Source organism: Oculina patagonica, chromosome 2 (assembly GCF_052425735.1).
Source record: "Oculina patagonica isolate OP01 chromosome 2, crgOcupat, whole genome shotgun sequence".
NCBI lineage: Eukaryota > Metazoa > Cnidaria > Anthozoa > Scleractinia > Oculinidae > Oculina > Oculina patagonica.
Window position 1 is genome coordinate 23800366 of NC_135759.1, and position 22892 is coordinate 23823257.

At 39.9% G+C, this 22892-nt stretch overlaps 1 protein-coding gene across 1 annotated transcript in view; it reads right to left on the bottom strand.

Annotated features, from left to right (window-relative positions):
- LOC144643643 (uncharacterized) overlaps positions 1-22259 on the bottom strand; it is a 93243-nt gene extending 70984 nt beyond the window's left edge. Inside the window, exons 1-8 of the mRNA XM_078502960.1 lie at positions 22145-22259; positions 18768-19008; positions 16747-17237; positions 15814-16338; positions 15160-15481; positions 14826-14996; positions 13890-14120; positions 10259-10734 (exon numbers count right to left, since the gene is read on the bottom strand). Coding sequence (XP_078359086.1) covers positions 10259-10734; positions 13890-14120; positions 14826-14996; positions 15160-15481; positions 15814-16338; positions 16747-17237; positions 18768-19008; positions 22145-22189 — 2502 coding nt within the window. The 5' untranslated portion in view covers positions 22190-22259. The remainder of the gene's footprint in view (positions 1-10258; positions 10735-13889; positions 14121-14825; positions 14997-15159; positions 15482-15813; positions 16339-16746; positions 17238-18767; positions 19009-22144) is intronic.
- Positions 22260-22892: the final 633 nt, after the last annotated feature.

Below are 22892 nucleotides of genomic sequence, written 5' to 3' on the forward strand. Positions count from 1 at the left end.
TTTGAGTTCGGCCATCTTGTGTGTTGTTGTTGTTGTTTCCATTCCTCTCTCGAAAACATAACATTCTGGCGACGAGGACCGGATAATGCCGAGTCTAGGCAAAAAGGAAAAGTTTCATCCAGACTCGACGAACATCGATCGCTATTTTGAGCGACTGGAACAGTATTTGTCGCGAATGGTGTTCTAGCAGATTCGACAGACAGGCACAAACGCCGAGCAACACTGATTTATGTTTTGGGCGCCAAGACCCACGATGTCTTTTCGGACCTATGCTCTCCGTCGACTCCTTCACAGAAAACGTACGATCAGCTAGCAACTATCCTGAAAGACCACTTCGCACCAAAAAACTGGTAATTGCTGAGCGCTACAGATTTTACAACTGCACGCAACGCGAGTGAGAAAGCATGTCTTCGTTCGCAGCCAACCTAAAACATCTGGCGGCCATCTGTCAGTTCGGCGCTAACCTCAACGAGGCCTTGCGCGATCGACTCGTCTGTGGACAACAAAGCAAAGAGGTTCAAAAGAAACTCCTAACAGAGGAACACAATTTTGATGAAGCACTGAAGAACGCCCTCAGCGACGAAGCTGCTGAAAAAGATTTCGCTGTGATCTCACACGAAGGCTCGACTCCAGTAAGCGAACTCGGAAAGGAAATCGCCGACATTCCCGTCCACCTAGTCATCCAAAGTCTCCTGGCAAGGGCCAAGGTAAGTCAAATTCGTGTTTGAGCTGTGGAAAATCTGGTCATCCACGATCGCAAGAACTGCCTGTAAGTACAGGCATAATATATTTACTTGTCATTCCTGTGGAATATCTGGTCACATATTGCTGAGGCATGCAAAAGCAAATCTGAGAAGGTTCACAAGGTTTAAGAGCCAGAGCCACCCCAGGGCGCGTCTGCATCTGGTTCAACGGATCCATTTTCATTCTCATCGTACAATCTCTGTACAGAGAAAATTGGAATTGAAATTCCAGTTCCGCTCAATGGAATTAACCTCCTCATGGTATTAGACACTGGGGCCGGAGTCTCTATCATTTTACAAGAGACATTCAATAAGCATTTCAAGGAACTCCTCTCAAACCTTCCAGCACTCGCCTACACACCTACACTGGTCATCCAGTCCAGGTCACTGGCCAATTTCATGTGCACCTCAAGTACCAAGACCAGGGTGCAACCTTGCCACTGCTAGTCGTGGAAGGTTCTGGACTATCCCTTTTCGGGAGAGATTGGCTGACCCAAGTGAAACTCAGCTGGAAGAAAATATGCAGCATCCGTGCCTCCGACTCTGACCTGTCACAAGCTATGAGGTCGAAATTGCACGCTACAATTCAGTCCCACCCCAATGTGTTTCAGCCTAGCTTGGGAACAATCAAGGGTATCACCGCCAAGCTGGAAAAGAAGCATGATGCTCAGCCAAAATTTTGCAAGGCACGCCCAGTACCCTACGCCCTCAAAGAAGCAGTGGAAGCAGAGTACAACCGCCTGAAATCCGAAGTCATTGTCGAAAGGGTAGAGTTCAGCGACTGTGTCACGCCTATGGGTCACGTTCCAAAGGCAGACGGCACAACACGGTCATGTGGTGATTATGCTGTCACTGTCAACCCACAACTCAATGTTTCGCGGTATCCAATTCCACTACCTAAGGATGTTTTCGTCAAATTGCGTGGAGGTATAAGCGATTCCCCAAATTGGATCTGAAGAACGCATACCAACAGCTGCCATTGGACCAGGATAGCCAGCAGTATGTCCCCATCAATACCCATCGGGGTTCATATCGCTACAAAAGGTTGCCCTTTGGTATTGCTTCTCCCCCTGCTATATTTCAGCGCACCATGGATATCATCCCCCAGGGTTTGAGCATGTAGCAAGTATTCAGGACGACATCCTTATCACAGGAAAGGATGATGAACAACACATCATGAACTTGAACCTTGTTCTAAAACGCCTGGATGACTATGGACTGAGACTGCAGATTAACAAGTGTTAGTTCATGCAGAAGTCGGTCACGTACATGGGCTGTATCATCTCCGCAGAAGGTATCTCTCCAACTGAATACAAGATAGAAGCCATCAAGTAGGCACCTCGCCCCGAAAATACCACTCAGCTGAGAGCCTTAGCTTCCTCGGTATGGTTAATTACCATGGCAAATTCATTCGCAGCCTTAGTTCCATTCTCCAACCTTTCAATCACCTGCTTCAGAGGAATCAAGAATTTACCTGGTCCCCCCAGTGCGAGGAAGCCTACACCAGTGTTGGCAGCAGCTAGGCTTTAGCGATGGTCACTCCTCCTATCCTCATACCACTACGAGATCGAGTTCAAGCCCTCTGCCGAAGTAGCTTATGCCGATGCTCTATCAAGGTTCCCGCTTAGGTACAAGAAGTGTACAAGCGTTAAAGACGAAATATTCCATGTAGACAGCCAGCAGCTAAACAAGCACCCGGTCTCGGCTACAGATATTGCTTGAGAGACTGCAAGGAACCCAGCCACCGCAAGGGCCTTGTCTCTGACTCATCATGGTTGGCCTACCAACTGCTGCACCGACCCTTACCTCAAGCCATACTTCCTTTGCAGAAACGAGCTCTCCGTTGCGCAAGGCTGCCTTATGTGGGGTATGCGAACCATCGTATCACCAATCTTAAGACAACCCATCCTGGATGAGCTACACAGAGCACATCCTAGAATCGCACGCATGAAGGCAACGGCGCGCAGTCATGTATGGTGGCCAGGAATAGACAGCGACATTGTGGAGACCGCTTGTAGATGCCAACAGTGCAGTAAGACCAGGAAAGCTCCCCAGTTGCACCACTATCTCCGTGGTCATGGCCCACCGCTCCATGGCACCGCATACACATTGATTTTGCTACTCATCAATCCAACTTTATCTCATCGTGGTAGATGCACACTCTAAATGGCCTGAAGTAATTGGTCCTATGAACACTACCACTGCAGAAAGAAAGCACAGCCAACGGTCTGCGCAGCATCTTTGCAAGATACGGGCTCCCAACTCAATTTGTCAGCGACAACTGTCCACCCTTTTCCCCCGCTTTATATGAAGAAGTCCTGCAGCAGAACAGTGTTTAGCGAGTTCTTGTCTCCCCTTATCACCCATCCTCCAAAGGAATAACAGAAAGATTTGTTCAGACCTTCAAGCACGCCTTGGATTTATCAGCTTCAGATACTGCTCGCTTTATACAGCAAAGGATACAGAACTTCCTACTCTCTGATCGCAGTACTCCACACACCACTACTGGAACTTCACCATTCAAGCTTTTCTTGCAGCGAGAGCTACGAACAAGGCTGTCACTCACTAAGCCAGACCTCAGTAGTTACGTGGCTACACAGCAAGGCAAGATGAAGTTCAACCATGACAGACATGCCAAGTTTAGAACACTGTCTGTGGGCGACACTGTTCTGACGCGTGATCGATTATCAAAGCAGAAATGGCAGTCGGGTACGGTGTTGAAGCACAGTTCCCCACATTCTTATCAAGTCCAACTCGATGATGGCCGAATTTGGAGACGCCATGTGGATGACGTTCTTCAGAACAATCCCGTCATTAAACCAGCAGAGCCTCCCACGTCATCTCCAGATGAAGAACTTCAACCAAGTTCTGTTGTGGAAGTCTCACATTCTCCAACCACTGTTACACCTGAGTCTAATGTTCCAGTTCAGGAAGACGCGACCCGGATGGAGTCACCACCCACAGCTCCTGTTATTCCCGATCTACTGAGATCCACGCGTGTTTTTAAACCCCCGCAGAGACTGATTGAACAGATGTGACATTACTTACGTAAAAGAAAACTTTGCTTCGTTTGTGTGAAGTGAGATGTGACATTGCTCAAGAAACTTTGTTTAGTTGTTTTGAGCTGAGTCTAACAGCAGACAGACTCACAAGGACTGTCTTAACTCTTTATTTCTTTTTATCTATGTTACTCGTGCACAACATATCTCAGTGGAGGAGTGTTATGGTTCATTACGTCACACTTTATTATGTAATGCCCGAATGTGAGCCCGCGATCTTGTATACGTGCTAGGATACAGTTTTGAGTTCGGCCACCTTGTGTGTTGTTGTTGTTGCATTTCTCTCTCGAAAAACATAACACCCTCCAGCCCTGTAAACTTGTCGCGTTGTTAGTCGACAATGGCGGAATTTTATTTGGCGGATTTGCGCGTTTTTTCCATTCGTTTTGAGCTTTTCGGCAATAGAAACGAAAACGAGAAATTGTTTATGTTGTCAGAAGAGGAGCTAGCTATACTTAAAAGCGAGAACCAAGACCAAAACACCTCCAAGAGTACAAAAACTGGCTGAACGCAGCCAGCGCAGCTGAGTGCAGCGAAGCAAAGCAAGAAAGCTGGAATATATTCCTCGCCATGAGCTAGAACTAATGCAAATCTTTGTCGTTTTTTGCTGAAATTCGAAAACAAAAGGCCACTAATACGAAGAAGATAGTGGAATTAAAGGAGAATATCAGAAACAAGAAGTTGTAAAGCCCGTTCCGACTTAACGACTTTTAATATCGTCAATTGATGCGGTATTTTCACTCACTTTGTAACAAGCTTCGCAAACTCAGGTGAATAAAACTAAACTGTTTTGTTAAGTTTTATTTGTGAAGGCAATGCTTTGAGTGAGTTGCATATGCTGTGTCATGCCTACTATTACTGAAGACTTTTCCCGTCCTGGACATAAGTTTATTATTTACGCTGGATTGACTGACTACTAGCTATATAATTAATATGTAACAGGACTACATGCTTGTCCAATTTGGAAATAATTAGATTCAAAAAATTCCTCTGACAGCCAAGTTGGTTTCGGCCTACGATCGCGACCTCATCCAATTTTGGCTGCCCTCGGAAATTTTTTTCATTTAACTATTTCCAAATTGAACAGCATGTAGTCCAATTGCGTATACAAAAATCCTTACCTTACCTGATATAGACCGCATAGCCATAGCCTCCTGGGAGATGCGGGCTAGCTTGGCCTCGCTCAGATGCAGGTTGTCGTACGCATGCCTGTCTAGGGCCCTGAGAACATGTGGGTAAACATCATACACAGCATTTTTGCCCAAGATCAAATCAAAATGGGTATAATCGGGAATCTGGATCCAATCGTATTCTTGGTTTGGATGCGCTTCTTTCACCAGTTCGTATGTGGTGCGGGTGCTCTCCGGCACAAAGACTGTGTTGTTCTCACCTGGAACACAGAAAGAAATAAGGCATATCAAATGTAAGCAACCGTCCTTGCGCGTATACGAGGCTGATCCTGTTTTCTCTTTGACCGATATAAAGAGGGGATTACCGTTTTGGTTAATTCTTGATTGTGAATCATGGAAAGCAACGGACGTCCAATTTTCCATTTTTGCTTTTTTCCTATCTTATAAACGGTAACAAACGGCAAAGTTCTGGCGGCTTATGTGATTTGAATTTACTGCTTGCCTAGTCATGACGCCAAAAGGTTGCAGAGAGGAGGATTTCATTAAAAAACCGTGCCTCGTGAATATCTGCGCTTAAGCTCCTAGGCTTCTGAGACAGGAAACAAGCGCTCGCTTTGGGTGATTAAAGAAAAGAAGAAAATGTATTACGACAAAGTTATACGCCTTGTCAAGGTTCGCGTCCGAGGCAACGATGAAGGGTGTGCAAAGTAATGCGGGCTCACCTACAAGAAAGGTGATTGGGAAATCCAAGCGTCCGATCTTTTCCAAGTAATCTGGAGATTTTAGGCGTTCTTTCTTATCCAAATCAGGTAAATAAATGTTTTCACCAGAATAAGACACGAATTTCTTCGACTTGAGTGAATTACTAAGCTGATTAAGCCATTTAATGCTATAGTAGCCAAAGATCTCGTGGAGAGCTTCATGAGTCAAGGAATTCAGGTTAGCGTGTTGAAAAAGAAGGCCAAAACTGAAGGTTATTCTGTTGAAGAGAAAAACAACACAGTTATGAGAGAAACAGAATAACAAATGTTTGTCGCAAGAACCAAGATTCACCAAGATTACAGCAGACAATGACCTGTCCCTCTTTCCCATAGTCCTTATATAGTACGAATGGCTTAATACAAGCGCGAGTAAATAGTTGACGCGCCGACAAATTCACAGCCTGTCTTTGGCCTATCATGACTTTGTTTCGTTTCTCTATAAAAGGACTAAGAGAAAATATAAACTGCTTGTCAGTGGCTTGTAGCCAAAAGCTGCAGGCATTATAACTGAGAAAAGTGTTTCCCATTTCTGAAGAACACAAATTAACCGTGGGTGTGTTGTAATGTTGATTTGATAAGTTCAATACGCTGATTTGTAAAATTCTAATCAGTGACTTTTTTCTGCTTCAATACGTTTTCTACAGCATGAATCAGGTAGGTTGCTCGGATATGGAAAGATTATCTGCTTGAAGTCGTATATACTTTACTAATAAAGTTGGTTATGATAATGGGTCTTGATGTGATCATCACCAACGCTGTTTAAAAGATCCTTCAAATTGAAAACGAAATAAGATGCCGATCACCCTTACAAATTAAGTGGTTTACTCCCAGACACTTTCTTATATAAGCTATATAGGTACGTGCTGCGCCAAAGGGTTTGGTTTTTCCCTCAGAGTTTAATTAACGGGGAGCATTTTTACCTGTGACAAGTGGGGTTCTGGCATCTTTCCTTGTACGGAATGACACTTTCACTGACTTGCTTTGTGAAAGTATTAAGTAAATTGTCCATTACTTGCGCTGTATTTTCCGCGGATTCATCAATTCCAGAAACTCCGAGCATCTCAAGCGTTCCAGGAATGTAGAATCCCACCTTGAATTCATTGAACTGTCCGCTCATTGTATTTGCTGCCACATTGAAGGAGATCATGTTTCTGATTTTTCCCGTCGTTCTGCCACTAAGAAGTGCTGCATAGTTTATTATAGAACCAACGCAATGTGCTATCACTTGAAGAGATTTCTGAAAGGAAGAAAGTTAGCAGTCAAACACTGCACTTCATCGACTTTGGTTTAGAAGTCGATATTGACATGTTTTTATGCCTCACCAAAGATTGAATGTGTTCCAAATAATTGAATAGTGTGAGCACATTATAAAGGCCGACATCAGCGACATTAGTTTTTTAACTATTCAATAATTAATTTTATCTAAAAGATAGCTATCATTTATTTTTTTCTCAAGTATCTCAGCCGTCCGGAATCTTCAATACTTGAACCTGATTGGCTAATTGCATGCGCTCCAGCGGTCCGGAATTTCCCATCCGGACCCAGCGTACGGACCGCTTACGGCGCGAAATCATTTTGCACCTTCAGTCTAACAAACACATGAAAGTTTTGCTCCCCAAAAACAAAAAATAGCTGCTCACCATCCATTGCTAATGCTAAAGGACAAAAAATCAGTGGAATTAAAGGCCTCAAATTTCTCAAAAGGCGAGTATTTCTTTCTTTCTCAACAAAATCGAGTTGTAGTTTTTTGAAGTTTGCCGTTGTTTGTGCATTTCGCAATGATTTTCACGCCATTGTGGTAAAATTGTGTTAAACTGCCTTGTTTATTTGTCACTTTTTGCTAAAACAGAACACTATTTGCCATCACTCAAGGAAATAAGATTTTTTGATTAAAAATGGACAAATTAATTATCACAATATTGTGCCGTACGTAGACACTACGCATTTCATTCAGTTTGGCACTGTTTATCAGAATTAAATTTTGCTGGGAATCAACGCAGAGATTATTAATTTGTAAAATACAAGTGTGAATAGCTTGTAAAACTGCTTTTAAGTCAAAGAGTATTTTTGTATCCAAGAAATAGACAGATAAGCAATTCTTTCAAGACTTTCAAAACATTTATCTGTGCTATATTTTAGTATGACTTCATTTGCTTTACTTGATTTATTGCAGTGTAAATTAAACTGAACCTTTCTTGAGTACGGTTCATTTTAAGCAAAACTAGTTTTTTCGGAATTAAATAGCAAACAGCATTCTTCACTCTTGCTTGTTGATTTTGTCGGAATCACGACAAACAAACAAAGATTTTGCGACAGATTTTTTCTCGGTTTCTTAAATCCAAACAAGTTAAAGTAGGAAAAAATTAAAAACGTTATTTACCGGCCTAGGTCGGTCCGTATTGGGAAAAACCGTACCCTTGGTCTTGAGTAGGAAAAAATAAAAACGTTATTTTCCTGCCTAGCTATAGGTCGGTCCGTATTGGGAAAAACTGTACCCTTGGTATCTCCTGTACTGCGCAAGCACATGACCTAGTTTTGAACATAGTGCAGGGTAGGGTAGTGCAGGTAAAGTTAAAAAGGGAGCACTTATGGTTGACACCTTACCAGCGCGCTGAAAAACCGATCATCAAGTGTTATTACTTACCTGTTTTGTTATTTCCAGCACTTTGTCGATCAGCGCAGGGCAGTCATATTTAGCACAGTCGTCCAGTGTGTAGTCATTAGTAATTGCCCAGGGCAGATCACATGACGCTCGCCAATCAGCTAACCATACGTCATACCTAAAAAAAGGGTTATTACAGTGGTTTGTATTTAATTGTTTCAACTTAATGGCTAATTATAGAAGCTCCCGGAGTTAAAAAAGGAACTAGTAAAAATAGGTTAAAGTTAAATATTTATTTTTTGTAATAGTTTTTAACCCAGTCTTATATTTTAATAATTGCATTTTTCAGCTAGTTTAATATTTTAATTATTTTTACCTTCAATCTGATTTTCTGTATTTAAACATCAATTTTTATTTTTTATTGTTTTATTCTTTTTAACCATGTTAGCACATTGAGAATATGTGCACAAGTAAGAACCTTTTTATAACTGTTATTATTATTATTATTGTTATTGTTGCTGATTTTGGAAAATATTAGTAAAAGCACTCAAGGGGTTCCGATTTTTATTGTCCAATCAGAAAAAACTACACCATTACTCCCAAAGTTGTCACGTCATGTAATTAGCATCATTTATATCAGGCCACAACGTCTGGTTCTGAGGCAGACAGAAATAAAATAGCTTGCCGGTAGCTGATTTATGCTATTCTATTTTTAAGATTATAAGAAATAGCGGAGAAGTCACTGAATGTAAGCAAGGTTTATATTTTCTTTGCAACAATGTATAATAAAACAATTATCGAATTCGGTTTTCGTGTTCTCCAGAAAAATGAAGGCCTCGGTAAGTGCTACCACCCTCAGACTTTGGCTTCGTCCGATCCATTGAAGAGGAGGTGGGGGGGTGGGGAATCCCATATGAAAGTGACAAGGATGCGAAGCTTGTCGAAAAATTTTAATTAAACCCCTAATGGAGATCAATCTGGCTCAAGGGTTTTGATCAAAAAATATGTAAGCGTCCTGCGCAGCGTTAATTGAAATGAACACATGGAATGCTGTAAAGTTAACGCTGTAAAGGTTAATGGAAAACTAAACGTTTAGGCAATCTTAACGTTCTGTCCTGAACACCCTAAGTGAGACCAAAATCCGTAATTTACATCCTTAAGCAAGACGACGAGCATCCGCGCTCCTTTCATATGGGAGTCCACTCCAACGGGCTGATAACACTTTTCTTCCCCCGATTATTCCGGATATCACAGAAAATCTCATCCAAAGATTGTTCACTTCAGTCGATAAAAATCGGAATTATCTTACCTGTGTTGCACCAGGTACTCAGTCAAGTTGGTCCCAATAGTGTCCAGATTAAAATTGCCTCTGCTCATTGAAAGGCCGTGAAACAAGATAACGGGCCCTTTGGTTCCTCCTTTGTATCGAGTCAGTTTTAACTCAACCTGTAAAATTACAAATCAGATCAGTCGGGTAACCAAAACTGGTGTTTGTGAAGCACAAGCATTTAGTTTACAGTTCATAAAACTAATAATAATTCACTTTACTTTTTCCAAGGCACCTTTTTATGACATTTCCGCATCCGGCACTTTCAGCTTTAGGAATAAGATTCGTAATTTTGGTTGTATCTCAGTTTTAAATCTTAAAAAAATTAAGCTTTAATAAAGTATCATTTTTTAACATTTTAAAGTATTCATTTATGAGATTTCGCACCAAAAGAGGGAAGAAACAGCTCTAATAATCAAACATTACCAAGAATTCAGGGACATATCCGAGACTTTGATCTAATTGCGCCGAACAAAGTTATAAGCTTACTAGTCATAAAATGGCCTCTTAATGAAAAAAGAGCTTCTAATTTTCATCTAAAAGATAAATCTGAAAAAAATTTCGCTACAAAGACCACTATCTATTCGAACCCAGAGCTCCTGTGCACAGGTTGATCTCGTTTCATAAAGAGCGTACCTTGTCTTCTGTAACGCATTTGTACACCTCAGGGGTGGCCCCGTTCAACTGCAGGGGTCTTTTCTTCCTAAGAGGTGCACTGGGATTCAGTAGGTAATTCTTTGACGTCACAGGGCCGTACGTTTCCCAGATGGTTCTCGTAAAGAACGAGCCAAATCGTGAAATCCATTTCAATTTTTTCAATCTGCTTTTCGTGTTTGTCACTTCCAGCGTTGCCAGTTGCTTTGCAAAGTTTGGCAGTGAAATGAATAACTTCGCTCTTCCCACAGGATTCCCTCGGAACTTTGTACCGGGATAGATCGTAACAAGCAAAGTCGTTGTGTCGCTCAATCCAATCTCTCCAGCATGATCTTTATGGATCAGTTTGACGCCCTGGAAGGCAAATTGTTGTCCTTTGTGACCCGTGAGAATCATTTTGTAGACCATTTCTTTCGTCTCCACATGGTCGGCACTTTTACTAAACAGTTTGAACACGCCTGTTGAATTTAAATACAATAACTGTTGGGACAACTTGACAATGATTTTTTTAGTTGCTTGTGACACCAACTGATAATAATCTTTTCGTTGTGTTCTACTTGATCGACGCTTAAGGTGGCCCGCGGGTATTTCCGGGAGCGGGGTGCTATTTTTTAAATTGATTTTTGGGCATGGAAACCTTAACCGATTTCTCTGATTTTTGGTAGTCGAAATAACAAATGTTTAAATTTTATAAAGCTTTAAAATTTGGAACAAACAAAAACAATGAACACGAAATATTAGCACTTTTAAATTAACCTTTTTTTAATAAAACGCGAATATTTTCTAAACGCGAAGATAGATTTTTTTCTTATTGCTGTAAATAAGTTCAAATTATCCAAGAATTCATGTGAGCAAGTTTCAACGAAATCAGCTGGGTAGAAATTGCTGCACAGTTGACTGTTAGATTTTAGCTTAAAAATATTATACTTGTTTGTTTTTGCCAGTTGTTACAACAACGCTTGTGTAATGTTTAGATTGCATTGATTATGTGAAAGCTTACTACCAGCTAAAACAATGCTGAAAATTCTAAAAAGATCGGAAACTCCTAGCAAAAGTTATAAGCAAATAAAACAGAAGATGTTTACGGTGCGTAAAATGTATTTTTTAAAATATTCATTGCTTTTCGAACTACAAAAAATCTACCGATTTTTTTTTCTTTTATTTTTAAGTATGACAAAATGCAGCATGTACACAAACGGCCTTATCAGTTTCGTGTGTGTAGTCTCGATGCAACTCGCCGAATTTAGTACGTGAAGATAGCTACCTCTCGTCTTCCATTTTCAAGCGCTTTCAGAAACCCTTGTGTTTCAGTTAATTATTCAAACTTGTCGCATTCTCAAGATTATTTAGCACCTGGAAATGAACGCCCGTTTATTTCGAGGTGCTAAAAAATCTTAGGAATGCGGCAAGTTTGAATCACAGGGCGCCCATACAAGCGCCGTGACTGTTTGTGTTTGAAATATAAAGAAATGTATGGGGATTTTGAAAGCGTCTTATTATCGTTAACTTATTTCGAGTAATGTGATTATGTCTATGTTTAAGTTCAAAATAAACGTAAACCTACCTCAACTGTTGTATTTTGTCGTTTCTGCGGCTCAAAATGGCGAATTTGGGCGATTTGGAGCGTTTTGCGTTGACTGTTGCTTTACGTAATAAGAAGGGAACAAGGGTGGAAAGCTCGATTTCGACCGCTCCAGCGCCAAGCCGATTTTCAGCCAGAAATCGGAATCGCCAGGCTTCCTGATCAAACACCAGGTAAACTGAAATGTTGAAGCTTCTTCTCGGCGCTTTCAATCCAACATCCATTCAAAATCCAAGCGCTAACCGCCGAATAATTTTCGAGAAATGTAGCTTTCGAAGTGATCAGAAACCGGGGACGTGATTTGGTGTGCCAGCGAGCAACCGTCACGCTGTTTGCTCTGCGCTGATTGGATAATGGTAAACAATGCCGGAGGAAACAGCGTGACTGGCACACCAAATCACGTCCCCGGTTTCTGGTCGCTTCGAAAGCTGCATTTTTCGAAAATTATTCGGCGGTTAGCGCTTGGATTTTGAATGGATTTTGGATTGAAAGAGCCGAGAAGAAGCTTCAACATTTCAGTTTACCTGGTGTTTGATCAGGAAGCCTGGCGATTCCGATTTCTGGCTGAAAATCGGCTTGGCGCTGGAGCGGTCGAAATCGAGCTTTCCACCCTTGTTCTCTTCTTATTACGTGAAGCAACAGTCAACGCAAAACGCTCCAAATCGCCCAAATTCGCCATTTTGAGCCGCAGAAACGACAAAATACAACAGTTGAGGTAGGTTTACGTTTATTTTGAACTTAAACATAGACATAATCACATTACCCGAAATAAGTTAACGATAATAAGACGCTTTCAAAATCCCCATACATTTCTTTATATTTCGAACACAAACAGTCACGCCGCTTGTATGGGCGCCCTGTGGTTTGAATAATTAACTGGAACACAAGGGTTTCCAAAGCGCTTCAAAATGGAAGACGAGAGGTAGCTATCTTCACGTACTAAATTCGGCGAGTTGCATCGAGACTACACACACGAAACTGATAAGGCCGTTTGTGTACATGCTGGATTTTGTCATACTTAAAAATAAAAGAAAAAAATCGGTAGATTTTTTGTAGTTCGAAAAACAATGAATATTTTAAAAAATACATTTTACGCACCGTAAACATCTTCTGTTTTATTTGCTTATAACTTTTGCTAGGAGTTTCCGATCTTTTTAGAATTTTCAGCATTGTTTTAGCTGGTATTAAGCTTTCAAATAATCAATGCAATCTTAACATTACACAAGCGTTGCTGTAATAGCTGGTAAAAATACACAAGCATAATATATTTAAGCTAAAATCTAACAGTCAACTTAGCCTGCGAGCAGGCTCACCTTGGGGCACGTGCGAATATACCTTGGGGCACGCGCGAGTGGCGAGTGCAGCAATTTCTACCCAGCCGATTTCGTTGAAACTTGCTCACGTGAATTCTTGGATAATTTGAACTTATTTACAGCAATAAGAAAAAAATCTATCTTCGCGTTTAGAAAATATTCGCGTTTTATTAAAAAATAGGTTAATTTAAAAGTGTTAATATTTCGTGTTTATTGTTTTTGTTTGTTCCAAATATTAAAGCTTTATAAAATTTAAACATTTGTTATTTCGAATACCAAAAGTCAGAGAAATCAGTTAAGGTTTCCACGCTCAAAAATCAATTTAAAAAATAGCACCTCCGCTCCCGGAAATACCCGCGGGCCACCTTAACATATACCTTTTTTTCCTGTTCCTGACACAAATGATTTTGAAGTTTACCTCATGATAACGACGACGTTATTTCTTGGGAAATGACATACACATTGTCGTGTAAAATTCAAAATTCCATTCAATGTCATATAAAAATATAATCTGATTAAAATTAATTTTCTCGACTTTTATAACAAAACAACTTCAAAAAATAACTGTTTTTCCCTTTATTTCAGTGCCAAGTACAAAAACTAAACAAACAAAAATCGCAAAAAAATTCGACTTAATTCAAATGCCATATAAAAGAATAGTAATAGGTAATTTTGCTCTTGATGATACCTCTTACATTTCTATGGATTATTTGCTTACCCTGTGAAATAGTCATGACCCCTTCTGACAAACTCGGACAAGTAACCGTGCCAGAAATTTTGGCCGAGTGAGCTGGATCCCAATCAATCATACGTTCAACGTCCTCACTTTCTATGGTAACTGTAAACTCACATGGTGAGCTGCTGTACTTATCCATTGCAGGTTCAAAGTTTCCGACCATCTTCTCTGTGAAACGAATACCTTGTTTCTGCTTTTTAAATGTTCTGTGGTCTAAAAAATAAATTGCGAGTTTTTAATAAGTTTTGTTTCGATTTTATTAGAGTAGATTGGCGTTGTATTACTATTTTTTTATTGGCTAATCAGTCGAAGCGGAAGAAAAATTCTCGATGTTAATTGGTGAGTGTTCTACAGTGTAATGTAAAATTAACTACATTAAAAGTAGTATGAAGAGCGTCATTTTCTTGCAAGCCTGAAATAGCAATTGCTCACCGCTAACCGAGTTGTGGTGAAAAAAATCTGGGAAAGGCAAGTGTGTGAGAGGAAGACCAGATGTGACTTATTTCTTTAATTTATGATAACAATAATTATAACAATTAGAACAAAAAATTTTCGTATCAGATTGGATCTTAGCATGCCATCTTTCCTCACCAAATTGGAGCGATCAGCTGAAGTATCCAGTGTGTAATGATTGAAATACTCCTTTTTGATATTCCTCAAACCTTTCAGAAACGGCTTTTCAACAGTTAATTTTGTCACTGCAGTCAAAAAATTGTTGAAAAGCATCACCTTTTTAATTTTCATTTTCCAGGTTTGTAGTTGTGTTAAATTCCTAATTGAACTAATCGTGTCAACCAATTTTGTCCGTAATCAAACTCGTGATTAAACAAATCCGACTCGTCCGATTTTGTGTGTATGGTTAGAAACCGAATTGGACTCCTTTCAGTCCTATTATCATGCCTTATTCCACGTTCTTACCTAGAGGTATGAAAGTGTCGTAGTCTATTATCCATCCCTCTCTTTCAGCCATGAGCCTCATGCAGCGTTCGGCCAGGCAAGCTATTGTCAGTACTGGGTTGATGCCGACTGCTCGAGGAAGAATGGCTCCATCTACCACATATAAACCATCCAGGGGTTCACTTGATTCTCCTGTGTGCGATATTACAATAAAAAAAAAAAAACAAATCATGAATTTGTCAGTTTCGTGCCAAGTCGTCAGTTTGTTCATATGCTTAAGGATCGTTTAAACCAGATAAATCAGTCACACATTTTAAATTTAAAATATTAGTAATCTTTAGTGCTTGAAACCAACCTTCAAATACTTGTCCAGCATGATTTACAACAGCTGTCTGTCCAGATTCACCCATTGGACACCCACCCAATGGATGAACAGTGACGACACTTTTTCCCAACGCTTCTGTCCACGCAGGGTTCTTAACAAAACTCCCTCCCAGTCCTTTTGTGACTTTCTCTAGAGCCTCGTTCACACGGTCAAAGTTCGGGCCGCGTCCAACTTCTTGCCACTCGATGTCAATGTTGTCGCTGTTTTTGTCAAAAGTTATTTGCCCACCAGCGTCATCGTGGCTCATACAGACAAAGGTGAGAGTATTGTCCATGCCTTTACCTTGGAGCTCCTTTAAAAAGACCATAATAACATAGACAGTTTCAAGGACATGGTTTAGAATGTAAAATATTATCACAAATTTATCGCAATATAAACGACTGAATATTTTTTTTAAGCAACAACAAAAGAAAAGAACATGTGTGGTGTTAGTTTGCAGTAAATGCCATTTTGGGCAAGGTAGAATAAACTAAGTTAAGATGTTTTTGTTTTTGTTTGATAATATAGCTCCGGCTTTGGTTGTGCCATGAATTATTTTAAGCGTTCGAATTCTGTTTGATGTGTGAAGGGTTTTAGCCCCTCTTTATATATACCTAATTGTCCAAATTATTTTGCTTCATTTACCTGAGCAACTTTTTCCATTTTTTCTTCACTAGGAAATTTGTCCTTCCCCAACACTTTAGCTGAAACGCTGATTCCAACAGCAAAGGGAACAGACGCTATAGAGGGAAGATTCCCGTCTTCGATAACAAAATGATCTTTAATATCTCCACCCAGTGTTTTTCTGAAATCCATGACGGATGTTATGGTTGGCCCAGGCGGTTCATGACTATCGTTCTTGTCATCGTCTGTATCTGATTCCTTCTTTGTTTTGATTCCAATTGCGTTCGCCTTTTTGTCGCCGTTGTAGCTGAACCCCAGCACGTCTCCATTCGTGTTGAAGCGTTTTCCGAGTTGTTCAGAAACGTCGAGACCGCGGTCTTTTGAACGAAGCAGGATTTTAGTTGAGCCTAGTGCGCCTGCTCCAAGAATGACGTGGGAAGCTCTGACGATTTGCTCATCGACATCAAAGGAGCCGGTGTGCTGCCTTCTGTATGAAACTAGCCAATCAGAAGAGTCATAGGCTTTCGTCACTGCAATTACTTCCACCTGGCAACGAAACATTAATTTTGTTTAAAATTTTTGGCATAAGTATTCAGTGTTTTCTATATGCATGTGTTGGATAAAATTGTCAGAATATATAGGAACAATCCGACGCTTATCAGCTTCTGGTATAAATAAGTATTTTTAGGTACTTTTATATTTCTTATATTTTAGTGTAATAATTTTTAAAACGGATGGACTCATTTAAGCCTAGTTATATGACCAAGTACCAGCGAGTCTCCTTTGCCTTGCAGGTGTTGTTTTGTGTATCTATTCTCATTTAATAAAGTTGTTTATCTATTTCATTTGTAGCTGTAACACGCTTACTTTCGGAACAGTTATTCACAGCCCACTACATCTGGTTCATAAACGACGTGAACAACTTTGATAGTTTCTTGAATAAATTTTTGTTACCTCAGTAAAAATTTTCGCTCCATGAGCCTTTGCGTCTGGCAGGTAGTTCATGTTTAGTGTGTTCTTGGCGCCAACGTTGCAACCACCGACACAATTTCCGCATGCAGTACATTTCGGCTGCGGTATTCCCACATGGTTCGCTCGCGTGTCTTCAAAAGTAACAAACAGAGGCGGCTTATAAAACATCTTGCCCGTGTCTTCAATGTCGAATTCACAGAGTCCTTCCTTCATTCGATCCAATTTGTGTAACTTTGGGTAGTGATCAGGGTATGGGGTTGGCGTCATCATGTCTAGTACGTGTTGCCGATCGGCGCTTGTTAAATTCTTGAGATCGTCTCTAAGCTCTTGTGGCCATACAGGATCACTGAAAACAGCAGGGTCGCTGTCAAGCCCAACATTTGCGTTTATTAGTGACGTCCCTCCAAGGCCGCACCCTTGAAAAACTGATACGTTTTCAGTGACGAAAAGCTCGTAAAGATTTGATGACTTCCCTAAAAATAGATAAATGAATTAACGATCAATCTATCAATCAATCAACTATTGAAATCTTGAAAGAGCGTACTAGGCCATGTGGGACGAGATTGAAAAACATAAATAGCGCATGCGCATGTGCAGTAAAATGTATACTGGCAGCCTCAAAGCGTTCTTCATACCTGTGTTGTGTTGTCATCAGCCTTTAAACTTTTTTAAATAAAATTACTTTCAATTTAAAGGAAACTATAAATAATAGTTTTTAAGTTATAAAAACACCACCACCTGTTGGCCATTTTTCTTACTGTGTGCAGTCTATGACGTATGTTCTTTAAGACTTTTCTTAGTCAAAATTTTGTACCAGTGGTTAGTAACCTCAGCCAGGGTCTAAGGTTTAGTTGCTGTTTTCATATTTAACTACCTTATTTCCATAAACCCCCTAGGAGGGTATCAAATTGAGGTCATGCGAGAAAGGTGTTATTTGAAGAGAGTTTCGATTTATAATAGATCGGTAAGTGCTTACCGAATTTTTCCCATTCGAGGCTCCGTGGCTAAACAAAGGTTACTACGGATTCATGTGATTGGTATTCACTGTCAAAATAATTAGTGTATTAGTAGAGACTCGATCGTCCCGAGTTCAAATCCTCTGTCACGCTTTGTACAAGCCATCTGGTTTGCCTCCTGCTACTTGGGATTTTTTACCTTATTTTGTTCATTTAAAAAGTTTGTTTCTTCTGTTTCAGTGGCATTCCTGTAAACTAGCTATATCAAAGCTAAGTGCATGACCACTATTTGCAGTTTTCACTGTCATGCCACTGTCACGCCGCGAAAAAATAAATCTAAAACTATTGAGTCAAAAAATCAAGAATATTACAGGTTGTAAAAAACTACTATATAAACTCCTTGTCCAAGTCTCAGGTCTGTGCGTTATTCCGTACTCGAGTTATCCGTCAAATTGTTTCACGCAAATTTAGAGAGCACATTATGGAAACGCCATGTTGGAGTCCAACTGCTTGTACTCCAACATGGCCGCCGGAAGTCAATGAAAACATCTGGCATTAAATTCTGCTACAAAAAGCGCTCAGATCATGATCACCCTCATGAACAAGTAATCATGCATTCACATAAACATTTCCCGCAAAACCTCAACTGTCCAGATTGTTAAAAATTGCAGGATGAGGCATTTTTTAAAGAAAACGTGACAGCCTTCTGGCGGCCATCTTTGATCTCGTGTGGCGGTAAAACTCCGAAATTCAAAATGCTCTATCTTTAAAACGGCAAATGCTATCGATCTAAAAACCTCCAACAAGATATATATACTAAGGACGTCTAAAAGCCATTGAAGGATAAAAACTCAGGGGTCTTGCCATTCTGGGTTTTTAAAATTTTGATGACGTCACGTGAAAACCAAAAATATACAACAATTACATTTTTTTAAAAAATTTTACATATGCGTAAAACTAACGTATTGTTTAAAAGAAGCGTCTTGATGTATTCAGGTTGATCAATTTTTATCCAATCTTTATTCTTTCCCTTTCAATGTCAAATACCTTTAATAGGTTTCTTCCCTCCAAATGAAAGCTGAAGTTCCTTGGAAGCTTCTGAGAATGTTTCGGGAAATTCCCCAGGTAACCACTCCTTGCCTCGTTCCAGAACACAAACCTTCTGTCCTGCTCTGGCACAGCGACTAGCAGCGATGGAAGCTCCGTACCCAGACCCCACGATCACGACATCATAGTGAGGCTTGATTTCGGATGACGGAGAGGACAGTCGAGGAAAGTTTGGTGGTTGCTGTTAAGAAAACAGTGGCTCAGTAGGTCGTGACAAAATGCAGGGTTATTCATTTAATCATGAGCTATAGGATAAGTGGAGTTCGTCTAAAGATAAAGCCAATAAATAACAACTAACTTTGTTATTCGAATTAGTTTACAACACATGGGTAAGCAAGCTTTTGTTGAATCGAGAAGTCCTGGATGCTAATCTAATTTGCATTTGGTGTTACGGCGAAATAATAATATCACTGGGTAGGAAAAACTTTTGCCGTTGCTAGGAGATTTTGTTTTTTGCCGATCACTAAACCGAACAAACAATGGGTATTGTTTCTTAATTTCGTGTTGAGCTTGTAAGATCAATAAGCACGTTTTTCCCCTGGTTAGGTTTGAAAAAGGCGACAAACTTGAGCCTTTCCCCCACATGGATGGTTATGCAAAAAGTTTGGCAAACGGAAATGAATTTTGGTTTATTTTGGAGGTATTGGCAGCTGAACGGCAGAAAAGATATGGAAATCTCGGATAGCTTTGTGGAAGTTATTTTCTTTCGCTATGGAGTTAGCTGAAGTTGTCTAACGATGCCTAAACAAGCAACGAGTGATCATGACATTGTTACCGGTGCGGCAGGCACGGGAAAGCACAGGCGTTCGACTGTATGTGTGTGTTTGTTTAATTGTGTGGTCACAATAAGCTTCGAAAAATCGGCTTAAACGGCTGTTTTTGAAATAAAATAAATTAGAAAATATTTCCGCATAGGGTGAGTTAATTTTTATGCAGGTATTTTTGACGAATTGAAGCTTGCAAGAGCAGTTCTTTGATTTAATGTTTTCGACTCGTAGATATAATACAATAATTTACATACGGCGTGCAACTTTGACATCGGAGAATCCAGTACTGTTTCTGGAATGTAGCCAAAAAAATATATTTTCTCCGCTTACTAATTCTCTCGACATTGGAACGTTAGTTTATGACCGCAAAATAAAGAAAAGTTACATTGTAAGAGCGGGCGAGCCTGTATTATTTCAATCTGTTTCAAAGGTCACGTTAATAGTTCTTAACTCCAATTCATACTCGCAAAATTCAACCATTTAATTAAGCAAGACTCCAACTACTCCGGGTAAACCAATGTTCACCATGGCCAGAAATCGCGGACATCGGATTCGGCGAATTTTGATGCATCGTACATTTAGCGGTCACGATAGTTGGTAATAGCCGCTGGTTCAAAAGCGTGACTTTGGGCTCATAAACATCGACGAAGACACAAGAATGAGGCCTAGATGAATATTTTGTGTAGTAGGGAAACCACTGGTCAAAAGTATTGCACGATAAAAATAATGGAGCAAAAGATCTTTCAAACGATGGCTTTTGCAGCAAAATTGGAGCAAAGACGGCTGAAATATCGCAGTTCAAAGACAGCCGATTTAGGGATTTGTCCGTGGGATGCTCCCTGGTGTCGACTGAATGTGATTTTGTGCTATTTTCTGATGCCAAAAGTAATCATCGAACCAAATCGGATTGAACTGCAATTGATCAAGTAAGTTAGTGTTATGCATTGTCTCATCAAACCCGCTTGCAATTTTTATCGGTCATTTCCAGTTTGCCAGTAATCGCTGGTTGTAAGTTGTGAGTTTTCGGGTTAGCCGTAAATTCCCGGTCTACGCCTTATAATTTTGGACACAAAAACTGCACGCAGAAAACGTTAAAAAGTAAACATGAAATTCAAAGTCTGCACTTTAATTTTTATTCACAGTAAAAGATAATGTATCTTTCTATCTTGTTCCGGTTGCAAAATTTTACATTTACTTGCTAGTCAAGAAATATTTAATTAAATATTTCACTTTCTATACGTTTTCTCTTTGTTGTTTTTGATTTCGCTCGTGCGATCAATTTACCGCATAACATACTTTTCGCGGGCTCAGAAGTCCGACTTTTCTGACGATGCTACATCCTTCTCCCTGTGTAACTGAATGGTCTCCTTCGGAGACCCCACAGGTGGGCCACCTTTACCTTCAATATAAGGAGATGGCCAGCTTTGGATCTTACGAGCTTCACACGATCGAAGGGATTATTTTCCTACCCATGGTATTATACACATAGTCCCAAATGCAAATTAGCCTAGCTGTAGGCATAGCTACCCCCAAAGGAAATGGTTTTTGTTTTGGGGAGGGGGCACGGGCACTGCAATTGCAAATTAGGTTAGCATCCAGGACTTCTCGGTTCAACAAAAGCTTGGTTACCCAGAAAAACGAAAGAAGATGAAGACTTAGTTAGTTATTGGTTTTATATTTAGACGAACTCCTCTTATCCTATAGATCATGATATAATTTGAAAAACCACTTAGGAATTTAAAACCAATTGTAATGATTTGTCCGTATTTCGGCTAATAAAAGAGGAGGAAAAATCTGTTGTAGTAAAGTGGAATAAACTTTAGTGTTTCAGTACAGGGGATATTCCATTGTTATCGTTGCTTTTTGAAACATTTGCCTTTCTTAATCATTCATAAATTATAGTAACAGTGGCACAGACTAATTTAGGTTAAAATCCACTGTCTGGTATCAAACCAACTTATGGCCGACGTTCAAAGCTGGTTAAACTAAGGACTGAGCACTTGACAAAATAAGAGTGACCATTTTTCTGAATTTTCATATTTATAAAGTAAATATTATCTGTTAACGTTTTCTTTGCTATCCAATATATTTTGGCGATGTGTTGATTGATTGAAGTCGGAAGTTCCACCACCCTTGCTAAGGGCTACAACTAGGCCTTAATTAAAACAACTGAAAAGATAAAAGGCTTTACTAAATTAGAGTTTGAAAACGCCAAAATAAATTACCGGTAAGTATAAATAAATATATTAAGAACGTGAAAACTTATTTAATTTAGTTTGTAACAATTTTTTAACCAGACGAAAAGGACGGACTTTGAACCAGATCTCAGGCAATAATATGCGATAATACGTTCTTTCGTTTACAAGGTATGCGAATGAGGCGAAAGGGTCAACACGTCGGTTAAAACAATGCAGTTTGAACTTATAGTTTCATTTGTATGTCAAACCGCTGAGAAGTGCAATTACACTGCAATGGGTATCGAGTAGTTTGATAAATTTTATCAACCTTATGGTATTTCAAAATTAGCCGAGAAAGAAAATACAGACTAACCTCTGCAAAGGGATTTTTGGAATGTGAAGACGCCGAGGTTCCCATCTCAAGGAACTGTATCTACACTCTTGTAGATTTCCACTTTATCTTAACTCTCGGCTTCTGCCAACTTGTTCAAATTTCATACTGCAAAAAATGAAAAGATTAACACATACAATGTACACATCGTTCATCTACTTGTCACAGTTGCCTGTAGCGGCTCTTCCTTTACTGCCCTGCACTCTGTTCTGTATCAAAATATTTTCTATACAGTCAAACCTCTCCTTACGGACGTTTCTATGATACGAACACCTCCCTACTACGGTCTGTTCACTTGGTGGGAAACAGACCAAAATTCAAATACACCGCCGATCTTTTACGAAGAAGGGGACTAAGTACCACATCAGTTAGAAGATTATACTAACTACTTTTTGTCATTGCTGCTTTTTACATTCTTGCAGCAATATAAAAAAGATTTTAAAAAAAGAAAAGGCGAGGATGGACAAGGAGCGCTTTTTAAACATCCGAATTAAAAAGAGTGTGGTACAAACAAAATTCGCCACTACTGTTTGCAATATAACTTAATATGTTACTTTTTGTCTTTTATTGTGTCGACAATTAGTGCTTTGCGCTAGGAGTGTATACTGAACTATTCCATGCTCGCGTGAAGCATCGCTTGTTCAGGACGCCATGTGTTATATTAAAAAAAAATCCACCTCTGTATAGAACAAATTAAACCAGAGGTCCATGCATCAGGGCCGGGTTGTTC